This window comes from Bos grunniens, chromosome 9, assembly GCF_055505025.1.
Source record: "Bos grunniens cultivar Pamir isolate PY7600 chromosome 9, Bosgru_T2T1.0, whole genome shotgun sequence".
In the NCBI taxonomy this organism is placed as follows: domain Eukaryota; kingdom Metazoa; phylum Chordata; class Mammalia; order Artiodactyla; family Bovidae; genus Bos; species Bos grunniens.
The window spans coordinates 89,311,628-89,332,314 of NC_141173.1; the positions used below are offsets into that span (position 1 = coordinate 89,311,628).

Below are 20,687 nucleotides of genomic sequence, written 5' to 3' on the forward strand. Positions count from 1 at the left end.
AGGGAGAAGGTGGAGCCACGTGGAGCCGCTAGCATCGCTCCTGTGAAGGAAACGGTTCACAGGCTCACCCTCTCTTCCCCAGTGTCCTGATAGCTGTCAAAATTTCATCTGTTGTGTTCATGGTTCTGCATGTTCTTTAAAGAGCATGACACTCCTACTCTGCCGGGGCTTTCAGGGCAAGCTGTGGACCATCCTATGGAGAAAGAAAAAAAAAAACGAAGCGGAAACACTGTGTAGCTGTTCTGCCACGCCTTCATGTGCTGACGCTCAGTTGTGTCCAACTCTTAGTACCCCATATACTGGAGCCCACCAGGCCCCTCTGTCTGGCATTTTCCAGGCAAGAATACTGGAGTGAGTTGCCACTTCCTACTCCAGTGGATCTTCCCAACCCAGGGATCAAACCTGCGTCTCCTGCATTGGCAGGCAGATTCTTTACTTCTTGAGCTGCCTGGGAAATCCATGCCTTGGCTACCATGTTGAAATTTTCAGTTGTTGTTCTTGGAGGAATGAGAAGGAAAACACTGTTGTTGGAAGCATTCGGGATTTTTTTTTTTCTTTCGAAGCTTGTTTAGTTGTAATGTGGTAATACTTTACGGGAATAAACTCTGGCTGACCCACTCAAGGGATATAAGCTTGAAAACATTTAGGGTTTTGATTTGCTCAAAGGAGGCGTTTACGGTTTTTGAAGCACAAATCCAGTGGGAAAATAAGTTTTCTGGTGCTAGCTGTGTTTTAGTGCAAAGAGCATGCCTTTGAAGTCCAGTTCTCATCTCAAGAGACATTAAGAACTAGGTGGATGGATAAAGCTATGTGAGGAAGCTTCAGAGTAAATGAGTTTGAAAACTTCAATCCCACCCGTTTTTCTCCCTAATTTAAATACCCTTCTCATCTGATCTGGCTCCAGCCCTTCCCATCTTGTGGATCACTGACTTGTGTCTGTATGTCTTTCAGGGTTTCTTTGGGCTTAACGGAAAGCTTTGTCATCTATGCACATTCGAGTTACAGAGAAAAGAAAGACCTATGCGCGTCCGAGTTACAGAGAAAAGAAAGACCGAGCACAAGTCAGTTATGTGTTTAGTGACAAAGAAATGCTTCTGCAATGTGTGAAGCAGCCAGGTTATAAAAGCATGTATCCTCCATTTAAAAACATTAATTTTACTTATTTATTTTTGGCTGTGCTGGGTCTTCATGGCTGTGCTGGTTTGTCTGTAGTTGCGGTGAGTTGGGGGCTGCTTTCTAGTTTCGGTGGACTGGCTTCTCACTGCAGTGGCTTCTAGTGTTATGGAGCATGGACCCTAGGGCGCACAGACTTCACTGATGGCATCCTGTGGGTTCAGTAGTTTTGGCTTCTGGCCTCTAGAGCACAGGCTCAATAGCTGTGGTGCGTGGACTTAGTTGCTCCTTGGCAAGTGGGATCTTCCTGCTTCAGGGATCGAATTCGTGTCTCCTGCATTGGAGGCAGATTCTCATCCACTGAGCCACTAGAGAAGCCCTCCTTTTGTTTTTTTTTTTATTAATGAAAGCTTGTGTGCATATAAACACTCATAGAAAAGACAGGAGGAACTTAACTGTTAAGGAACCATGGGTTAGATTTCTTGTGATTCAAGGTGATTTGAACATACTGATAACTCTCAGAAATGCCTGAACCCTTCATAATAGTATGAATTATTAGCTGGTTGAGAATGGGAGAAAAAGAAATAAAAGACGCTACATATACACATTTTGGGTTGCAAAAATGTGAATTACCCATCTGTAAGAGCACAGGGGATTGTGTGTCATTGTGTGTAGCACCAGTGTGTCTCAGGCTTGAACGTGCCAGACAACGCCCCTTGCTGGACCCAAGCTATACATATAATACAATAAGCTCAAAACTCAGGTTTGGTACTCTCATTGTTGTAAATTGTCACCAAAGTTATCAGCAATTTTCTGAGGTAGAGACCGTTGCCCTGTGGTCACTGGAAATAAGAAATCCACACAATTTACTTATCACACTTGATAAAGCAGGATGGCGGGTGATCTCAAAGATACATTTTATTTTATATCATCTACGGTGCATCATGATATATGTGTAAAATTCCTAAGAGTAGATGAAATGTGTGCCTATAGAATCTCTCAAGTTTAAAGATACTCAATTTGGCTCCATGCGAAGATGTCTTGGATTTGACAATTCACGAAGAATTATGAGAAATCTTTCAGAACCATAGAAACTCTGTAGAATTCTAGACTTTATCATAAACTTCAGAGTTCTGGATCCTAAACTAGAAGCACAGTTAACCAACTTTTTATCCCTTGAGAGCGAGATATTAGAATAACTGTCTCTTATTCCCCCACTTAGGTTGCCATGTCATGGTGTCTATTTAAACATTTTTTAGGTTGATCATGTGCTGTGCTGTGCTGTGCTTAGTCAGTCATGTCCGACTCTTTGAGACCCCATGGACTGACAGAATCCTCTGTCCATAGGATTCTCCAGGCCAGAATACTGGAGTGGGTAGCCAGTCCCTTCTCCAGGACATCTTCCCAACCCAGGGATCAAACCCATGTCTCCTTCATTGCAGGCAGATTCTTTACCGGAATCCCAGTTGTTGAGCATGTAGCCCACAATAATTCGCATTTTTTGCTTTCCCCCACTGGCTTTTAATCACATTATTAGTGAAATCTACGTCTAACTTGTGCATAGGACCTGGTGAACTTTACTTAAAACACTCTTAAATGCCAACATTTTTGCTGATGAGCATTGTGAAGAGCCCATCCCCACCCCAGTCTCCCGTGCTTTTGTCTTTAAGTTTCATTTAAAACTCCCATCTTTCATATTTTGGTAAGAGAAGACTTTAAGTGGAAATGTAATCTGAGCATCGTGTCTAATACGTGGACTCAGCATGGGCATTTTGAAGCCAATGATCCCATCTGTAGTGAGAGCATTAAAGTACAGTGATATTATTTCAGGAGGCAGCTCTCACAGTTGAAGGGCATCTTTGCTGGGAGCAGGGAACAGCCAGGTGAAATCAATTTCAGCACTGTGCAAGCCTTCTGGATTGATTGTCTTGAATTGGATCCAGTCCCTTCAAGACTCTGATAGAACTCAGTGATTTGGCCAGGGTACTCCACTGGCCTGTAAACAGCATGAAATGATGCATACAAAGTGACCAGCTTTGAGATTTCTTTGGAAAACTCAGGTCTGGGTATTATGCGATACTCTTTAAGGCATTTTATCATTGTGCATGGTAACAGGTCCTCCAAAAACTGTTGTTGGCAATTCCCTGGAAGTAGTTGGTGGTGAACCTGGCCTTTGGGCCATGGCTAAGCTGTGAGACCTGTGGTCAGCCAGCCTCCCCTTCTGTAATCACCTTGATCCTCAGTGCCCTCATCTGTAAAATGGAACAGTAGCACCTCCCTAAGTTGTTGTTGTTGTTTGGCTGCCCCTTGACTTGTGGGATCTCAGTTCCCTGACCCAGGGATTGAACCCAGACCTTTGGCAGTGAAAGCTCTGAGTCCTAACCGCTGGACCGCCGGGGAATTCGCCCGAAGTTGGTTTTAAGGCAAATGAAAAATAAAGCATTGTTGAAATTCTTAGGTTCCTAATGGTTATTGTGCAATTTTCATTTGGCTTAAAACTTTATTTTTAAAAAGTATTTATTTGTTTGTTTATTTGGTTAGTTGAAGCACACAGGATCTTCGTTTCATCACACTGAGTCTTTCGTTGTCATGCATGGGCTATCCATATAGGGGTGATTGCAAGCGAGCAATTTAGTAATATTTTTAAGGACAATGATTCTTGAACAGACATGTTTGGTGTCTCTTCTTTGTTCACTAGCCTTTGAACCACAGGGCCTTCTCACTTGTCTCCCCTTTACCTTTTGCTCACACACCCCTTGCTCCGGCATCTTGGAGCTCAGCTTTCCCTTTACTTCCTTTGAGAAGCCTTAACAACCCCCCTGTCCCCAGCCTAGGTCATGGCCTTCTGTTTGTTGTCATGTGCTGTATGTATTCCTCCTGCATGATAGCTTCCATAGCTGTAATTTATTTAAATGTCTGCCCTCTTCCCTGAGGACACCTTGTCACTTAGGTATATTCCAGCCAAATATGCATAACCTACATCTAATCACAAGGAAACATTATTTTAAAGTAAAAAATGTTTTTCAGAGGTCTGTCTTCCATAGGTCTGCCTTCCTTGCTTTCCAGGGCTTCGCTGGTAGCTCAGTGGTTAAGACTCTACCTGCAAAGCAGGAGACCTGGGTTCAACTCCTGAGTCAGGAAGATCTCCTGGAGAAGGAAATGGCAACCCACCCCAGTATTCTTGCCTGGAGAATCCCATGGACAGAGGAGCCTGGTGGGCTACAGTCCATAGGGTCGCAAAGAGTCGGACAGGACTAAAGCAACTTAGCATGCACACATGCATGTCTTCCATGGTAGTTTGTAAGCTCAAAGCATCTGGGACCACACCCGCCTTAGTCACTGTGACATCTCGAGTAGGCCTGGAATGATGGGTATGTGTATCTTGCCTATGAGTGGTTTCCAGAAGAATGAATGAATGTGTGAATGGTGTGTACCTTTACCCAGATACAAAGCCCTATCTGCTGACTTATAGCTCCCTGTATCTTTTATAAGATAGCTGGATCATTCCAATGGGAAAAAAAAAAAAAAAAGAAAAACTTACATCTTCATTGTCACTAACCCTCCATTTCTCTGCATTTCTCCTCTAGATGATTTATATTCTTGAATTTACGGTTTTGTTTCTAACTTGGTCATGAAGATTGAAATCAAGTTTACATGGTTTTGTCTTCCCCGTAGCTCCTGCAGAAGAATGGCCAGCTGTCCACTGTCAACAGCTTAGCTGAGCAAGGCGAGCTCGGCCTCCAGGAGGAAGCCCTGATTGGCCAAGAGGAGGAAGTGACTGTCACAGATGGTAAGCCGCCTTGCCTGGCTCTGGGTAGAGCCAGGGGATGGAAGGCAAACAACACCAACAGGGAGTCCTCAGAGGACAATTAAAAACAACCTAGGCAGGATTTGCCCTGTCGTGTTACCTGTCATACACTCTCAGTATCATACTGATAACAAAAGCAATCCATTGTAGCCCCCATATTTCGGTATAGGAGGTTATAGCAATGCTTATAATGAAATGAAGTCTTTTTTTTTTCATTTTTCTCAGGCATCCTTATCTTGAAACCATGCTTTGGTTGTTGTTGTTATTGTTGCCATGTTCCAACCACTTGCCTGGTGTTGGATTCTTATTGAAAATGCTGGGGTCTTGGTTTAGGAGTCAGTATTTCTCACTCTGGAGTAGCCTACTGCCCTTGTGAAGATTTTTCTGGTAGTCTGTATTGCTTTCTTTTTGTTAATGTATTTAAAGTATTTTATATTTATTTATTTTCAGCTGTGCTGGGTCTTTGTTGCTGCACAGGCTTTTCTCTAGTTTTGGTGAGCAAGGGCCTCTCTCTAGTAGCGGTGCCTGGGCTTCTCATTGCAGTGGCTTTTCTTGTTGGCTGAGCACTGCCTCTAGGGCACACAGGCTTCAGTAGTTGCAGTGTGTGGGTTTAGTTGCTCTGTCGCATGTGGGATCTTCTCGCATTGGGGAATCAAACCCATTTCTTCTGAATTGGCAGGTGAATTCTTTCTAGTGGTGTGTATTTCAAGAAGACATTTGCTTCTTGGAAGGAGAGCTATGACAAACCTAGATAGCATAGTAAAAAGCAAAGGCATCACTGCAGACAAAGTCCTGATAGTCAAAGCTATGGTTTTTCCTGTAGTCATGTACAGATGTGAGAGTTGGACAAAGAAGGCTGAGCGCCAAAAGTTGATACTTTCAAACTGTGGTGCTGGAGAAGACTCTTGAGAGTCCCTTGGACAGCAAGGAGATCGAAGTAGTCAATCTTAAAGGAAATCAACCCTCAATATTCATTGGAAGGTCTGATGCTTGAAGCTGCAATACTTTGGCCCCCTGATGGGAAGAGATGACTCATTCAAAAAGACCTTCATGCTGGGAAAGATTGAAAGCAAAAGAATAAGGTGGCAGAGGATGAGATGGTTGGATGGTGTCACCAACTATGGGCATGAACTTGAGCAAACTTTAAGAGATGGTGAGGGAGAGGAAAGCCTGGCATGCCATAGTTCATGGAGTCACAAAGAGTCGGACACAACTTAACAGCTGAACAATAACAGCATATTTCAGGGTGCACACCTCTTTGCCCCAACTATAATATACTGCGCATGTTATAACCTTTATCCCAGAAATCATAGAGGGGTGGTTATTGGAAAGCAAATCTGTGAGACCACATTATCACTGGTTTGATTTCAGCCCATGGACGGGGTGGGGACCATACCTCAGGGTCAGAATCAATCACCTTGACAAGTTGGGCTCTTGCAAGGGAAGAAGAACTTTCCTTTGTTCTTGTTTCTTGTCTCATCATCTTGTTTAGTCATAAAGGAATGATTTAACAACTCCTGTGGATGTACAGAATGATGGCATATGGTAAACTGATGCTTACATGTAATGTGAAAAAGACAAATGAAGGGAAAAGTCTTGTGAAAGGAGACTGGCCATTGCCTCGGTGAGATGAGGTTCATCTAACATGTGGAACCTGTTTCTCCTGTGTTCACCGCCCCTGTGGAGCTGCTGCAAGCAGGGAGCTGCTTTTGAAGTTGGTGGGAATTGTGATCTTTCTCTAGCACCACAGGCACCCTATAAAGTTAGAAATACATAGTCTCACACAAGGAGGATCTGCACAGCCTGTGTCAGAGTTTCAAATGATCTCTACCAAAATAATTGGAACGGCCCCAACTCAGATTCCAAAGTCCCACGCTCTGTCCTTCCCATGGTTAACCTTTGAATCAAATCAAGCCACAGCCTTTTTGGAGCCTTCCATAGCCAAGTCACTGTGCCCCGTGCTTCAGGAAAGATGGAAAAAGCTAAAATGGCCCATCAGAGGAGATAAGCGAGTACATGGAAGGATCCATAAGATGAAAATGAGGTTGAGACCAGGCAACATGGTGATTAATGAATCTTGCAAGAGACAAGAGCTCCTTAGAGCTCTGATGAAACCCTTGTTTGAGATCAGGGAGTAGGATGAGGTCTGGGGCCTGAGGGGAGGTTGGGTTTAGATTTGTTGGGACAAGGGCTGCCAGCCAAGGGGTGGGGGTGGGAAATAAAACAGCTGACACTTCACAAGCGTTTACTGTGGGTCCCGGTTCAGTTCAGTTCAGTTGTTCAGTCGTGTCCGACTCCTCGACCCCATGGACTGCAGCATGCCAGGTTTCCCCGTCCTCCAATATCTCTCGGAGTTTGCTTAAACTCATGTCCATTGAGTCAGTGATGCCATCCACCCATCTCATCCTCTTTCGCCCCCTTCTCCTCCTGCCCAGTCTTCCCCAGCATCAAGGTGTTTTCCCATGAGTCAGCTGTTCACGTCAAGTGGCCAAAGTAATGGAGCTTCAGCTTCAGCATCAGACCTTCAGGGTTGATTTCTTTTAGGATCCTGGGTCCTGGAGGTGCACTTTTTGTGCAGAATGACCTCTAGCAGTAACCCGATGAGACGGGTCCTGTCTTGATTTAAACCCAGACCAGCATCTCCCCAAGCACGAGCTGTGCAGGACACATCCACAGGCTTGTCCACTGAGCAAGGGGCAGAATGGAGACCCAGAAGGGAAAAGGGGCTGGGTCAGAGAGCTCTTCTGAAAGCTGAGGGGAGTTTAGAAAGTATTCCGGCAATGCAGATCACTGAAATATGCCTCGAGGGGGCTTTCGATCTGACTGGTGTGGAGTGTTGATAAGAGAAGGGAGAGAGGCTGCAGCAGATGCCCTTATTCCCAGAACATCCCAGGTAGCCTGGAATCCTATCTAATCTGTGGCACGTTTACTAGAGATCTGGCTATCTTTCTTTAGTCCAGATGGGATTTCTTTCACTTTTCAGCCCTGTGATTCAGTTCAGTTCAGTCCTTCAGTCATGTCCGACTCTTTGCAACCCCATGGACTGCAGCACACACGAGGCCTCCCTGTCCATCACCAACTCCCAGAGCTTACTCAAACTTCACATCCATTGAGTCGGTGATGCCATCCAACCGTCTCATCCTCTGTCGTCCCCTTCTCCTCCTGCCCCCAATCCCTCCCAGCATCAGGGTCTTTTCAGGTGAGTCAGTTCTTTGCATCAGGTGGCCAAAGTATTGGAGTTTCAGCTTCAGCATCAGTCCTTCCAATGAACATTCAGGACTGATTTCCTTTAGGATGGACTGGTTGGATCTCCTTGCAGTCCAAGGGACTCTCAAGAGTCTTCTCCAACACCACAGTTCAAAAGCATCAATTCTTCGGCCCTCAGCCTTCTTTATAGTCCAACTCTCACATCCACACGAGACCACTGAAAAAACCATAGCCTTGTCTAGATGGACTGTTGTTGGCAAAGTAATGCCTCTGCTTTTTAATATGCTGTCTAGGTTGGTCATAACTTTTCATCCAAGGAGCAAACATTTTTACCAAAAGTGATTCTGTTCCCACTGATTGATTGGAAAAGAGCCTGATGCTGGGAAAAATTGAGGGAAGGAGGAGAAGGGAGCAACAGAGGATGAGATGGTTGGATAGCATCACCTGAGTCAATGGACATGAATTTGAGCAAACTCCAGGAGATAGTGGAGGACAGGGAAGCCTGGCGTGCTGCAGTTCATGGGGTTAAAAAAGTCAGATATGACTGTGTTCTGCATATCAGCTTACTGCAGTGTAAATAAAGACATAATTTGGTATGTAATGCTTAGCTGTAGGATTTTGGGTACCTTGGTTTCTGCTCTTGCCCATTTCGGTAAGAAAAGATCTGAGCCGTTTTGGTCCCTAGGAGGATTGGCTCACAGTGGCATTTGCTCCTGCCTTAGGTGGGCCAATGGACAGGAGAGGAGAAAGCTACAAATGAGGGACATTTCTCCTGGAAAGGTTTTGATTTAAAGTGACAGACAGTATTTGGACACAGCCAGAATGCACAATATTTTCCCACTTTGACTTGCTTGCTTGTTTTCTGAAACCAGAAATACTGATAATTCAGAACCAAGCCTCTTCCCATAATGAAAATGAAATCCTGTTTCCTTGTAACCTTTCTTTAAATGATAGAAAACGAGATCTGCTTATTAAATATTTTCTAAACTATGCAATAAGTTTCAGATATATGTTTGTGTGTGTGTGTATATGTGTGTTGAAGGAAACTTGAAGATTATGTAATTCTGGGGGCTTTCTTTTAGAGAATATACAATTAGCATGAAAACAAATATTTATTAAAATTTTTTTTAAAAAGCAATTTATAGCAAGTTACTTTAGCCTTTGGAAGGAATGATGCTGAAGCTGAAACTCCAGTACTTTGGCCACCTCATGCGAAGAGTTGACTCATTGGAAAAGACTCTGATGCTGGGAGGGATTGGGGGCAGGAGGAGAAGGGGACGACAGAGGATGAGATGGCTGGATGGCATCACTGACTCGATGGACATGAGTTTGAGTGAACTCCGGGAGATGGTGATGGGCAGGGAGGCCTGGCGTGCTGCGATTCATGGGGTCTCAAAGAGTTGGACATGACTGAGCAACTGAACTGAACTGAACTGAACTTTAGCCTTGGAGTTAGTCCCTTCTGAGTTCTTTCTTAGGCAATTTATCATTCATCACAACTGCTTATATAGAAATACAACTTTTTTCCAACCAGAAAGCTCTATCTAGCTATGCCACACCCAGCATTCATAGGAGCTTCACAACTGCCATTAGTTTTGTGGAAAATCTTCTGCTGATTTTGTTTTATTTTGCCCTCACCTAGCAGCATGTGGGATCTTAGTTCCCTGACCAGGGATCGAACCCATGCCCCTGCAGTGAAAACACAGAGTCCCAAGTATTGGACCACCAGGGAAGTCCCTGATTCTACTGATTTTAACAAAGAACCCTCCCACCTCAGATTGTCATTTGCTCTATAGTCTATGGCTTATATGGTTTTCTATGAATCTCTATGAGTGCCTGAACAAGAAGGATTTTTTAAAAATTCTGTCTTGATCTGGGTCCAACTTTAAATTTCAAGTTTCTACAAATTAAAATTTTAGATTTTCTTTTCAAGTATCCGTTGACGTAAAGAGCTGACTCATTGGAAAAGACCCTGATGCTGGGAAAGATTGAGGGCAGGAGTAGAAGGCAACAATAGAGGATGAGATGGTTGGATGGCGTCACCAACTCGATGGACATGAGTTGAGCAAGCTCCGGGAGTTGGTGATGGACAGGGAAGCCTGGGGTGCTGCAGTCCATGGGGTCACCAAGAGTCGGACTGAACTGATACATTGATCAGATTATTTTCTTTGCAAACAGATGAGGAAAGTCAGTATTGCAAAATCAAAAAACTTAAGACCTCTTTGTTTTGATAATCACATACTTGTTAAAGCCTCCAAAACTCATTGCCGTATATGAGCAGTCACGTGACTGTGCTCTGAGACCATCTGAATGTGTCATTTATAAGGCATTTGTTTCTGGGGTTCTTGGAGATTTGTCTTTCTGCAGAGTAGCTACAGCAAACGTGATGAAGCCCGTGGATGTTATGTTTTCTCCATCCTTCCCAGGCCAGATTTGCTTGTGTGAAAGAACACACACAGTGGTGATCCTGTGCTTGGTTTTTGAATTTTTGTTCACATATCCCTTATACTGTTTGCATACCCTGAGTGCGGGCATTTGCACCAGATGCGATGGAGCTGCTGTTGGAACCTCTGCCCTTGCCATTTGCTCCTCTGGGGTCAACCGCAGGTATCAGCCAGCACCCTGGGGAGCAGGTTTTGCTCTGCTGAACAGCGCGATGAGGAGGTTTCTGCTGGAACCATGCACGTGGAACAAAGCTCTGATCCCTCTGACCTGGGAGTGGTCCTAGAAAATGCCTCCTCACCACCAAAAAAAATAAACAACCCCCAACCCCCCCCATCCCCCATCTTGTCACTTAAAGCAAACGTCTTTTTTAAACTTATTTATTTATTTTTGGTTGTGCTGGGTGCTTGTTGCTGCGTGGGCTTGTCTCTAGTTGCAGTGAGTAGGGGCCACTCTCTTGTGGTCCGCAGGCTTCTCACTCTGGTGACTTCTTGCGTTGTAGAGCACAGGCTCTAGGGTGTGTGGGTTCAGTGGTTGCGGCTCCCGGGTTCTAGAGCAGGGGCTCAGTAGCTGTGATGCACGGGCTTAGTTGCTCCGTGGCACGTGGGATCTTCCCTGACCAGGGATCGAACCTGTGTCTCTGCATTGACAGGCAGATTCTTTACCACTGAGCCACCAGGGAAGCCCCAAAAGTCTTATTTATTCATCCGCATCGGGTCTTAGTGGAGGCACGCAAGATCTTTGATCTTCGTTGCGCGCATGTGGGATCTAGTTCCCGGACCAGGAATGGAACCTGGGCTCCCTGAAATGGAAGCGTGGAGTCTTAGCCATGGGGCCATCAAGGAAGTCCCACAGCAGCGGTCTTTAAGAGAGTGTGCTCCTTACCTTTCTCAAGGTTCTACTTTCCTACATTCTGATATATTCCCCACAGATATAGTAACAAAAATGGAGGTTATCAACAAGCTGAATTTTCAGCATTGTGAAGAATTTCATGTCTCTGATGGTGCTGATGTCACAGTCCTGGCCAAATAGAATTTGCTGTTTGAATCTTCCAGCTTCTGGTGTTTGGAACCTTTGAGGTAGGGAAAGGCCAGAGGTTATTTCCAAGTGCTCATAACTCTCCCCGTGGAACTTGTTACCTTACAGAAAATCCATTCTTAGGTTACAAGTTGTTGTTCTTTGCTTTTTGATCATTTAATAACTTTATCTGGAGACTGAGTACCCCAAGCACTGCTCCAGGTCAGTGTTCAAAAATGACCCCTTCCCCCCTGCAAAATACTTGCTTTTCTGTGAGAGGTGGCTTTCCTAGCCAGGAAGAAATGTTCTTATGAGTTAGTCCCTTTTGTTCTTCAGTTTGTGACATGACTGGTACCTTGTTAGTTTTCTCATGAAGGCGTACCTGTTGCTCAAATACTACCCACTTTCCTTTATTTTTCTCTATGTCAGATGTTGTCAACATCTGGCATTCAGTATGCCTGTCTCTACAAAAGAAGAACCATGAGAGCAGAGATTTCTTGGCATGGGGGGTGGGGATGGGATTTGTATGTTTCCATGTTGAGTCCCCTGAGCGTAGAACAATGTCTGATGCCCAGTAAGTGCTCAAAAAAATATTTTTTAAAGATTTCTTTTTTTATGGGGGCCATTTTTGAAGTGTTTATTGACTTTGTTACAATACCGTTTCTATTTTGATTTCTTAGCTGCAAGGCATGTGGGATCTTAGCTGCCCAATAGGAGATCAAATCCACACCCCTTGCATTGGAAGACCAAGTCTTAACCACTGGACTGCCAGGGAAGTCCCTCACAAATAGTACTTGGATAAGTGAAAACACAGAGTTTTTCAACTTAGAGTTAACAATATTACATTTTCACTCATATGGGAGAGGAGGATCTGTTTGATTTTTCCCTTTATATCAATTCATTCCCTGCATCCCCAGATGCAGGGCTCTTTAGGTGTATCCAAGGCTCTGTTTGTTTCCTGTGTTGCATCAGCACTAACAAAGCTGCTTTTCAGTGCTGGGCTCTGAAGGTGCCCACCATTGGTTATCCAGGTGTTGTTGCCTGGAAACATGAAATCAGACCCTGACCTGCCTGCAATTAAATGATAACTCCCAGCAATGCTCTCACATATGAGGGCTGGGTAGACAGAGAGAGGGGTCTCCCTTCCAACACTCTGGTATTTCAAATACAGTATTATTGCATGACATTTTCTCAAGCTGTATCCTGTTTTGTAATGTTTTGAAACACTCACAAAATAGGCCTTGAACTTAGGCAAAAGTCCTACAGTCTGCAGTTTCTGGGAACTGGTTTTAATTCAGCCCTCTGCTCCGCAGCAATATTTTTAGCGTGCCTCTCTGAAATTACTTATGTCATTGACAAATTTCTGGTACAAATACTCTGTTGCTTTCATCTTTAAAGAAACACAGATTTATTTTTCAGTAACTAACAACCAAGCTATATAGAGATTTTTTTTCCCTCTCTGAAGTATATTTAAGTCTGCCAGGGCGATGAAACTTTGCTTTCATTGTAACTTGAAAAATTTGGTGTGAGGGGGAGAAAGAATGAGTAAGACTTCTGTCCATCAGTTCAATGCAGGAGAGTAAAACCCGGGCCAGGCTGCCTTTCTCTTTTTCTGTGACCTTGAGTTGAATACATCCCTTTATCTCATTGAGCATCAGTTTCCATCTGTAAAATGAACATCCTCATCCATCTCTGAAATTCTATGACTGAGTCACATCAGAAGTGCTGGAAATACAGGCATTAAAATAACCAAATGATGGATGAGCCAGTGAAGATACACAGGTGACTTTGGGTAGGTAGGGATCGACTTGGCAATTTCATTATGCCTTTTTATAAAAACACTTTTATGCTCTTCTTTTCAGTCTAATCTTATAAGCCATTTTCTAGATTTGAAGTTTTGCTTTTTTATTTTAGCGTTTGTTGGGTTTTTGGGGGGAGGAGGGCATGTGTGACTGAACGACAACATGCAGCGTGTGGAATCTTGGTTCTTTGACCAGGGATCAAACCCGTGACCCCTGCATCGGAAGCATGGGGTCTAAACCACTGGACCGCCAGAGAAGTCTCTGAAGTTTTACTTTAATGAACAAAAAGTTCAGCTGGGAAAGCATTCAAGAGAGTCTCCCTATGTAATTATTTAGATATGAAAGAAAGATAGGAGCTTCCTAAGTGTGGCCACAAAGTAAGATGGGAATCATGTAATAGCATCTGGTTCTAGCCCAGTAAGATGAGTGAAAACTGTTGATAAAGGCCCCCAAAGACTTGTCAGTAATCTTAAATTACTGCTAAGCTTTACCTACAGATGGCTGCAGTTTTCCAGGGCACCCATGAAGAGGGTGAATGCTCTGTACACCCATGAATAGGATGGATGCTCTGGCCCAGTTGAGGAGGAGCCTAGGTAAGATGGCCTATGGACTTGTCTACATAACCTGCCAAGATTCAGACTTTCCCTTGGCGGGACCATGGCAATAAATGGTTTTTTCTAATGGTGATGAAGCCATGAATGGAAACATTAAATTTAGCATTTATTGAATAAAAATCCTTTAGATGTTTTCTCAAAGACATTCTTAAAACAGCCCCAGTTTCACCTAATATAGCATCCCCCAGATGGTTCTGGCATTGTATGTTCCAAGCACAATGTCCCTGTATTATATGAAAGGATGCTTTGAGAATGTACATCCTCTGATCTATATTTGTATGTATCTCTGGAAGAGCTTAAGTTCTACAGCTTTTTAGCCTATCACTTGAGCCTTGTTCTTAAGCATCATACTTTGAATGTTTGTTAACTGCTTTTATAATTAACGAGTAGGTTCAGTGTGATACCTGGAGAAGGAAATGACAACCCATTCCATAATTCTTGCCTGGAGAATTCCATGGACAGAGGAGCCTGATGGGCTACAGTCTATGGGGTCGCAAAGAGTCAGACACGACTGGGTGACTAACTTTCACTTTCACAATGTGATATCAGGCAGCCCCACCCCACCCCTCAGTTAACAATGCATGCATTAGTTACTTTTGGTGAAAATTGATACATGCTAGATTGAATTAACTGAATGAATGGGTTGCTTTAATGTGTCTTAAAATGTACCTGTTTCAGCTGACACCAAAGCATGAGGCAGTTATCCTGCTGTGTTAGTTTGCTGGGGCAGCCAAAATAATACATCACAGAACGGCTGGTTTCAATATCAGACATGTATTTTCTCACAGTCCTGGAGGCTGGGAAGTCAAGACCAAGGTGGCGTCAGGTTTGGTTTCGGCTGTGGCTTCTCGATGCCACCTTCTCGCTCTGGCCCCGTGGCCTTGCCCATCCCGGGTGTCTCTGTGTGTCCTAATGGCCTCTCATAAGGCACCAGTCAGGTTGCATTTGGGTCCACTCTCATTTTAACTTAGTCATCTTTGTGAAAGGTGTCTCTCCAAATAAAGCTACATTTCCACGTGTCAAAAGTTAGGGCTGCATCGTATGAATCTGGAGAGTATGCGGTTGAGCCCATGACACCCGCGTTCATGACTGACAGCCAGAAAGCCGGGTTTGGGACCCAGAAGCCTCGGGGAGAAGGAACTTCGAGGCTGTCTATGCCAGGCTCCTGCTCCCACATAGGAGGCTCTTCCGCTTAAACTCTGAAGGTTTGGGGAGTCTCTCCATAAAAGGAAACCCGTTATTCCACCGGAGTGAAAATATACCCCCACCAACTGCCGCCGGCTCCTAGCGCTGCCTTCTGGAACCACAAAGCACAAACTCAGCTCCCTTTTCCACACCGTGGCCCTCCAAGACACGTTTATCGTGTCTTTGATCTTTTCTCCTGCAGGCAGAACGTCCCCAGAGAAAACAAGCTGCCTCACATTCACAGAAAAGTGCCAGGGCTGATGTATACGTTCAGATATGGATGTCCTTGATGGACGCTTGCCAAGCATAACTGGGTTTTAATTTCAATATTCCCACTTTTAAAGAGTAGTTTATTTCTCAGACTCTTCACAAACATGAGAACAACTTAGTTTGCTTTAAACCAAGGATTAAGTACTGAAAAAATTGATTGGTGTAGAAAAGTAAACTGATACAGAAGCATAGAAAGGAGGTCCCCTATCAAGGATGTTGCCAGAGGAACTACCGTCAGATAGAATGAAGACCATGTCAATGAAAGAAAACATGACAAATGACACGTGACAAATTGTTGCTCATCCCTTTTGGTACGCCACTCACCGTGATGGTAAGCAGACAGCCTTACATGATGGAGCAGTTAGGGATACAAATAGGAGAAATCCCACTTTCCAAGTCACTGTTGTTTTTATTTAGTTGCTAAGTTATGTCCAACTCTTTGTGACCCGGTGGACTGTACCTGGCCAGGTTCCTCTGTCCATGGGGTTTCCCAGGCAAGAATACTGGAGTGGGTTGCCACTTCCTTCTCCAGGGGATTGTTCTGACTCAGGGATCAAACCAGCATCTTCTGCAATGGCAAGCAGACTCTTTACCACTGAGCCACCTAGGAAGCCCTAAGTAATTGTTGTAAATAAAAGTGGAAGATTCCCCCACCCCACCCCCACATCCCAGGCATTGTTAGTTGTAAAAAAGTGGGCGTCAGGACTTCCCTGGCAGACCAGTCCAGTGGCTAAGACTCCATGCTCCCAATGCAGGGGGCCTGGGTTCCATCGCTGGTCAGGGAACTAGATCCCACATGCCTCGATTAAGAGTTCCCATGAAAGAAAAAGTGAAAGTCGCTCAGTCGTGTCCAACTGTTTGTGACCCTGTGGACTATGCATTGCATGAAATTCTCCAGGCGAGAATACTGAAGTGGTTAGCCATTCCCTTCTCCAAGGGATCTTCCCAACCCAGTGATCGAACCCAGGTCTCCTGCATTGCAGGTGATTCTTTACCAACTGAGCCACCGGGGAAGCCCCCCAAAATGTGGAATGCTTCATGAATTTGCATGTCATATGTGCTGCCTAAGTGAGCACAAGAGTTCCCATACCGCAACTTAAAAAAAAAAAAAAAAAAAGATTCGAGTACCTCAAGGAAGATGGAATATCCTGCATGCCACAACTGAGATCTGGTACAGCCAAATAAATAAATAAAACATAGCTTTAAAAAAAAATAAAGTGGAAGTGGATGATGTAAAACAGTAGTCTCCATTAAAAAGCTTCGTGGCCTCCCTTTGTAAGCTCAGTGTACAGAAATCCGACGATTTCCTCAAGCTCATCAAGCCTTGGCCCTGAGTGTCCCCCACTTGTGTTAATTTCTGCTCTGTGTTCTGATGCACGAGGATTCTATCATTGTCACGTTGATAAATGTATTATTACCATTGGCACCTGATGCTGTTCTGATCTTAATCCCCTGGGTAGCTCATTGGCTCACAGAGTCCTTTTCGTCCTCCGTCTTGTGAAGATTTTAGAGTGATGAATCTTCATGTGAATCCATTGAGTCAACACGCTGGGTTCATGTGACCTCTTGGGTCTAGAAACTTCATTCCTAGGAAGCTATGAAACTTCACTCCTAGGAAGCTATATCTTGCTTTTCCCTCTTTTTCTTTGATCTCTTTTGGGGATTACTATTCTTCCGATTTTAGAACTTCTAGAATGGTTCTAAGGAAAGCTTTTTTCCCCATGTAGTTTGCATCTCTTTATTCTTGGAATATGTCCTCAAGGTTAGATTTCATCTTTTTTTTTTTTTTTTTTTTAAATACTTTTATTTGTTTAGCTGCGTGGGTCTTAGCTGTGGCATGCGGGATCTTTTTTTTCTTTTCCCCCTCAGAATTATTGATTATTTAATAGTTTCAGGAAGAGTATAATTTACAAAAGTACATTTGAATGATGTTGTTAGAGGAATTATTTGCTTAGCACAAAAGGATTTCTTTAAATTAAACTTGATACTGTTCTTTCCACTGCAAGTATTTTCCCCCCAAACTCCCTAACCATCCCTCCTTTACCCTCTCCCACTTTGCCTGCCCATCCCCGCCACCATAAGTTCCTTCTCTGTGAGTCTCCTTTTGTTTTTTAAGTAAGTTCATTTGTATCATTTTGGATTCCACATATAAGGGATGTCATATGACATTTCTCCTTGTCTGCCTGACTGCCTCCACTCAGTGTGGCATGCAGGATCTTTATTTGTGGCTTGTGAGATCTAGTTCCCTGATGCGGGATGGAACTTGGGCTCCCTGCATTGGGAGCGAAGAGTCTTAGCCACTGGACCATCAGAGAAGTCCCTAGATTTTATCTTGTTACTGTATTTTTAATTTCTAAGAACTGATTTGTGTTCTAAACATTCCATTCTTTTTTTTTTTTTTTTTGGCCGAGCTGTTCAGCTTGTGAGATCTTAAGTTTCTCAACCAGGGTGACAAAACCTAGGCTGTCTGCAGTGAAAATGTGGAGTCCTCACTGCTGGATTGCCAGGGAATTCCCATGACCTTGGAATTTATGCAATAAATTTTGGTGAGCAGGACTTTGTTTTATGGAAGAATCAGAAGTAAATTCTGTCATCCGGATTTTATTCTTCATCTAGGCAGTGGATTCTGCCTTGACTTAAAAGATATACTTTTATTAACTGTCACACTCTAGATTTGTAGAAAAGTTGTCTTTACAAGTAAATTGTAATTCATGTGAATACGGGTTAAATAAATTTATTACTACTGCAAGTGTAAATTTTTGCTTTGCAAGTATTTTTGAAGCCAGTCTAAGTCTAGTTGGTCTTTTTTTTTTATTATTATTTTTAATTTATTTTTGGCAGCACTGGGTCTTTGTTGCCTCACATGCACTCTCTCTAGTTTGGTGCGTAGGCTTCTCACTGCGGTGAGTTCTCTTGTTGCAGGGCATGGACTCTGGAATATGGGCTCAGCAGTTGAGACCTACAGGCTTCGTTGCCTTGCCACATGTGGGTTCTTCCTGAACCAGAGACTGAACCCATGTCTCCTGCATTGGCAGGTAGATTCTTAACCACTGGATCACCAGGAAGTCCCTAGTCGACCTTTTCAGTTTTATATATATATACAACTTATATAGTTTCAGACTACCAGGGAAGCCTGGTAGTTATATAACTATAACTATACATATATATATACATATATGAGCTTCCCTGGGAGTAAAGAATACTCCTGCAATGCGAGAGACCTGGGTTTGATCCCTGGGTTGGGAAGATCCCCTGGAGAAGGGAAATGCTACCTACTCCAGTATTCTGGCTTGGAGAATTCCAGGGACAGAGGAGCCTGGCAGGCTACATGGGGTCTCAAAGACTTGGTCATGACTGAGCAATTTTCACTTTCACGTTTCATATATATATATATATATATATATATATTTCCTTTTAAACACTTTATTATTGTGTGTGATTACAGTGAAAGTTGGTGGGAAAATAATAGATTTCAATATGTTTGTTTGTTTAAATGTTTAAAATCACTCAGTCGTGTCTGACTCTTTACGACCCCATGGACTGTAGCCCACCAGGCTCCTCCATCCATGGGATTCTCCAGGCAAGAATACTGGAGTGGGTTGCCATTTCCTTCTCCAGGGGATCTTCCCAACCCAGGGATCGAACCCAGGTCTCCCACACTACAGGCAGACGCTTTAACTTCTGAGCCACCAGGGAAGCCCCCAGATTTCAATATATTAACTCAAATGAAGAAATTGTGAAAGAGACAGCTGCACCAATTAAATCTATCAGTGGGAATTTAATTCCTTGCCACTTAGAGGCCACCAGGAACTCGTGTGTGGTCAAACCAAGTTAGGTTTCCTTAGCCTGTTATAGTAAGGAGGATTCTAGCACGGGTGGCTCAGTAACAGGGAGGTGGGAGGGCTTTATTATAGGATTTGTGCTTATGCGGGTGATTCTGAGAAAACAAAGGAGTCATCACTAGACTGGATGCTGAAGAAGTGAAGACAGTTCTATGAGTGGACAGCATGGTGGTTTCTGTTCAGGAGGCAAGGAGATGGAAGCTGGGTGGAACTGTCCTGAAAGAAGCAGGAATTGTCCTTAGGAGACAATTCAGTCCATGGAGACGTTCAGTTATTTTTACAGTTTTAGAAGTTGTGCTCTGGCCATATGAGGCTGTTGAGCACTTGAAATGTGGCTGATCCTATTTGAGATGTGTTCTTCATGTGAAATACTCAGTCCAAAAAGGAATGTAAAATATTTTCCTAATATTTTTTCATTTGTAGCACATATTGGCGTAATCGGACTAGATAAAATATAGATACAGGGTTAGATAAAATGTATTAGAAAGAACCTCACTGTTTAGTATTATTCATTTTAATGTGACTACTAGAAAATTTAAAGTTGGGAGCTCCCTGGTGGTCCAGTGGTTCGGACTTGGCACTTTCACTGCCGAGAGTGAGGGTTGACCCCTAGTTGGGCAGCTAAGATCCTGCAAGCCACATGGTGCAGTCAACAAGAAAGAAAGACACCCCCCCTAAAAAAAAAAAGAAGTGAGGGAAAGAGAAAGGAAGGAAGGGGAGAAGAAGGAAAAGTGACAGAAGAAGAAAATTTAAAGTCTTGTGTGTGGCTTGCTCGTGGGCTCATATCAGTTTCAGATGAGCAGCTGCAGTCAGTCAGTGGGTAGGTCATTACCGTTAGTGCTCTCTTCTCAGTGCGAACCTTCAGCTAGCCTCTCCCTCCCACTCCTTTTGAGAAGGACTTTCCAGGCAAATCAAAGATGGTCTCATTCTCTTCTGAAAGAGCCAGAGGAACCTCAGGTTAATTACTGTTACTGCAAGATGATGCTTCTCTTGTCAGGATGCATTTCTGAGAAATTGATGATAAAAGGGCATCCTTGCTTTGTATAGATGTATTTTTTCAAAGGATTCTTTTAAAATGAGACTTAAGTATATTTAAAGCAGTATTTCTCAACCTTTTCACCACTGCCTTGCCCAGCTAAGTCTTTTTTCCGTAACTCATCCCCCCCCCAACATTTTTATAGCAGAGATACACTGTACACCAGTTTAAATAATATGGATGCCTCTGTTTGTCTGTCTCTATATATTGTGCTGTGCTCAGTCTCAGCCATGCGACCCCATGGACTGGAGCCCACCAGGCTTCTCTGTCCATGGAATTTTTCAGACAAGAATACTGGAGTGGGTTGCCATTTCATCCTCCAGGCGATCTTCCCGACCCAGGGATTGAACC

The 20,687-nt window shown here is 43.7% G+C and overlaps 1 protein-coding gene across 1 annotated transcript in view; it reads left to right on the forward strand.

Moving 5' to 3' along the window:
• The window catches only part of AKAP12 (A-kinase anchoring protein 12), a 118,872-nt gene that overhangs the window by 63,745 nt on the left and 34,440 nt on the right, over positions 1-20,687 (forward strand). Inside the window, exon 2 of the mRNA XM_086318321.1 lies at positions 4,789-4,903. Within this exon, the coding sequence (XP_086174447.1) occupies positions 4,789-4,903 (115 nt within the window). The remainder of the gene's footprint in view (positions 1-4,788; positions 4,904-20,687) is intronic.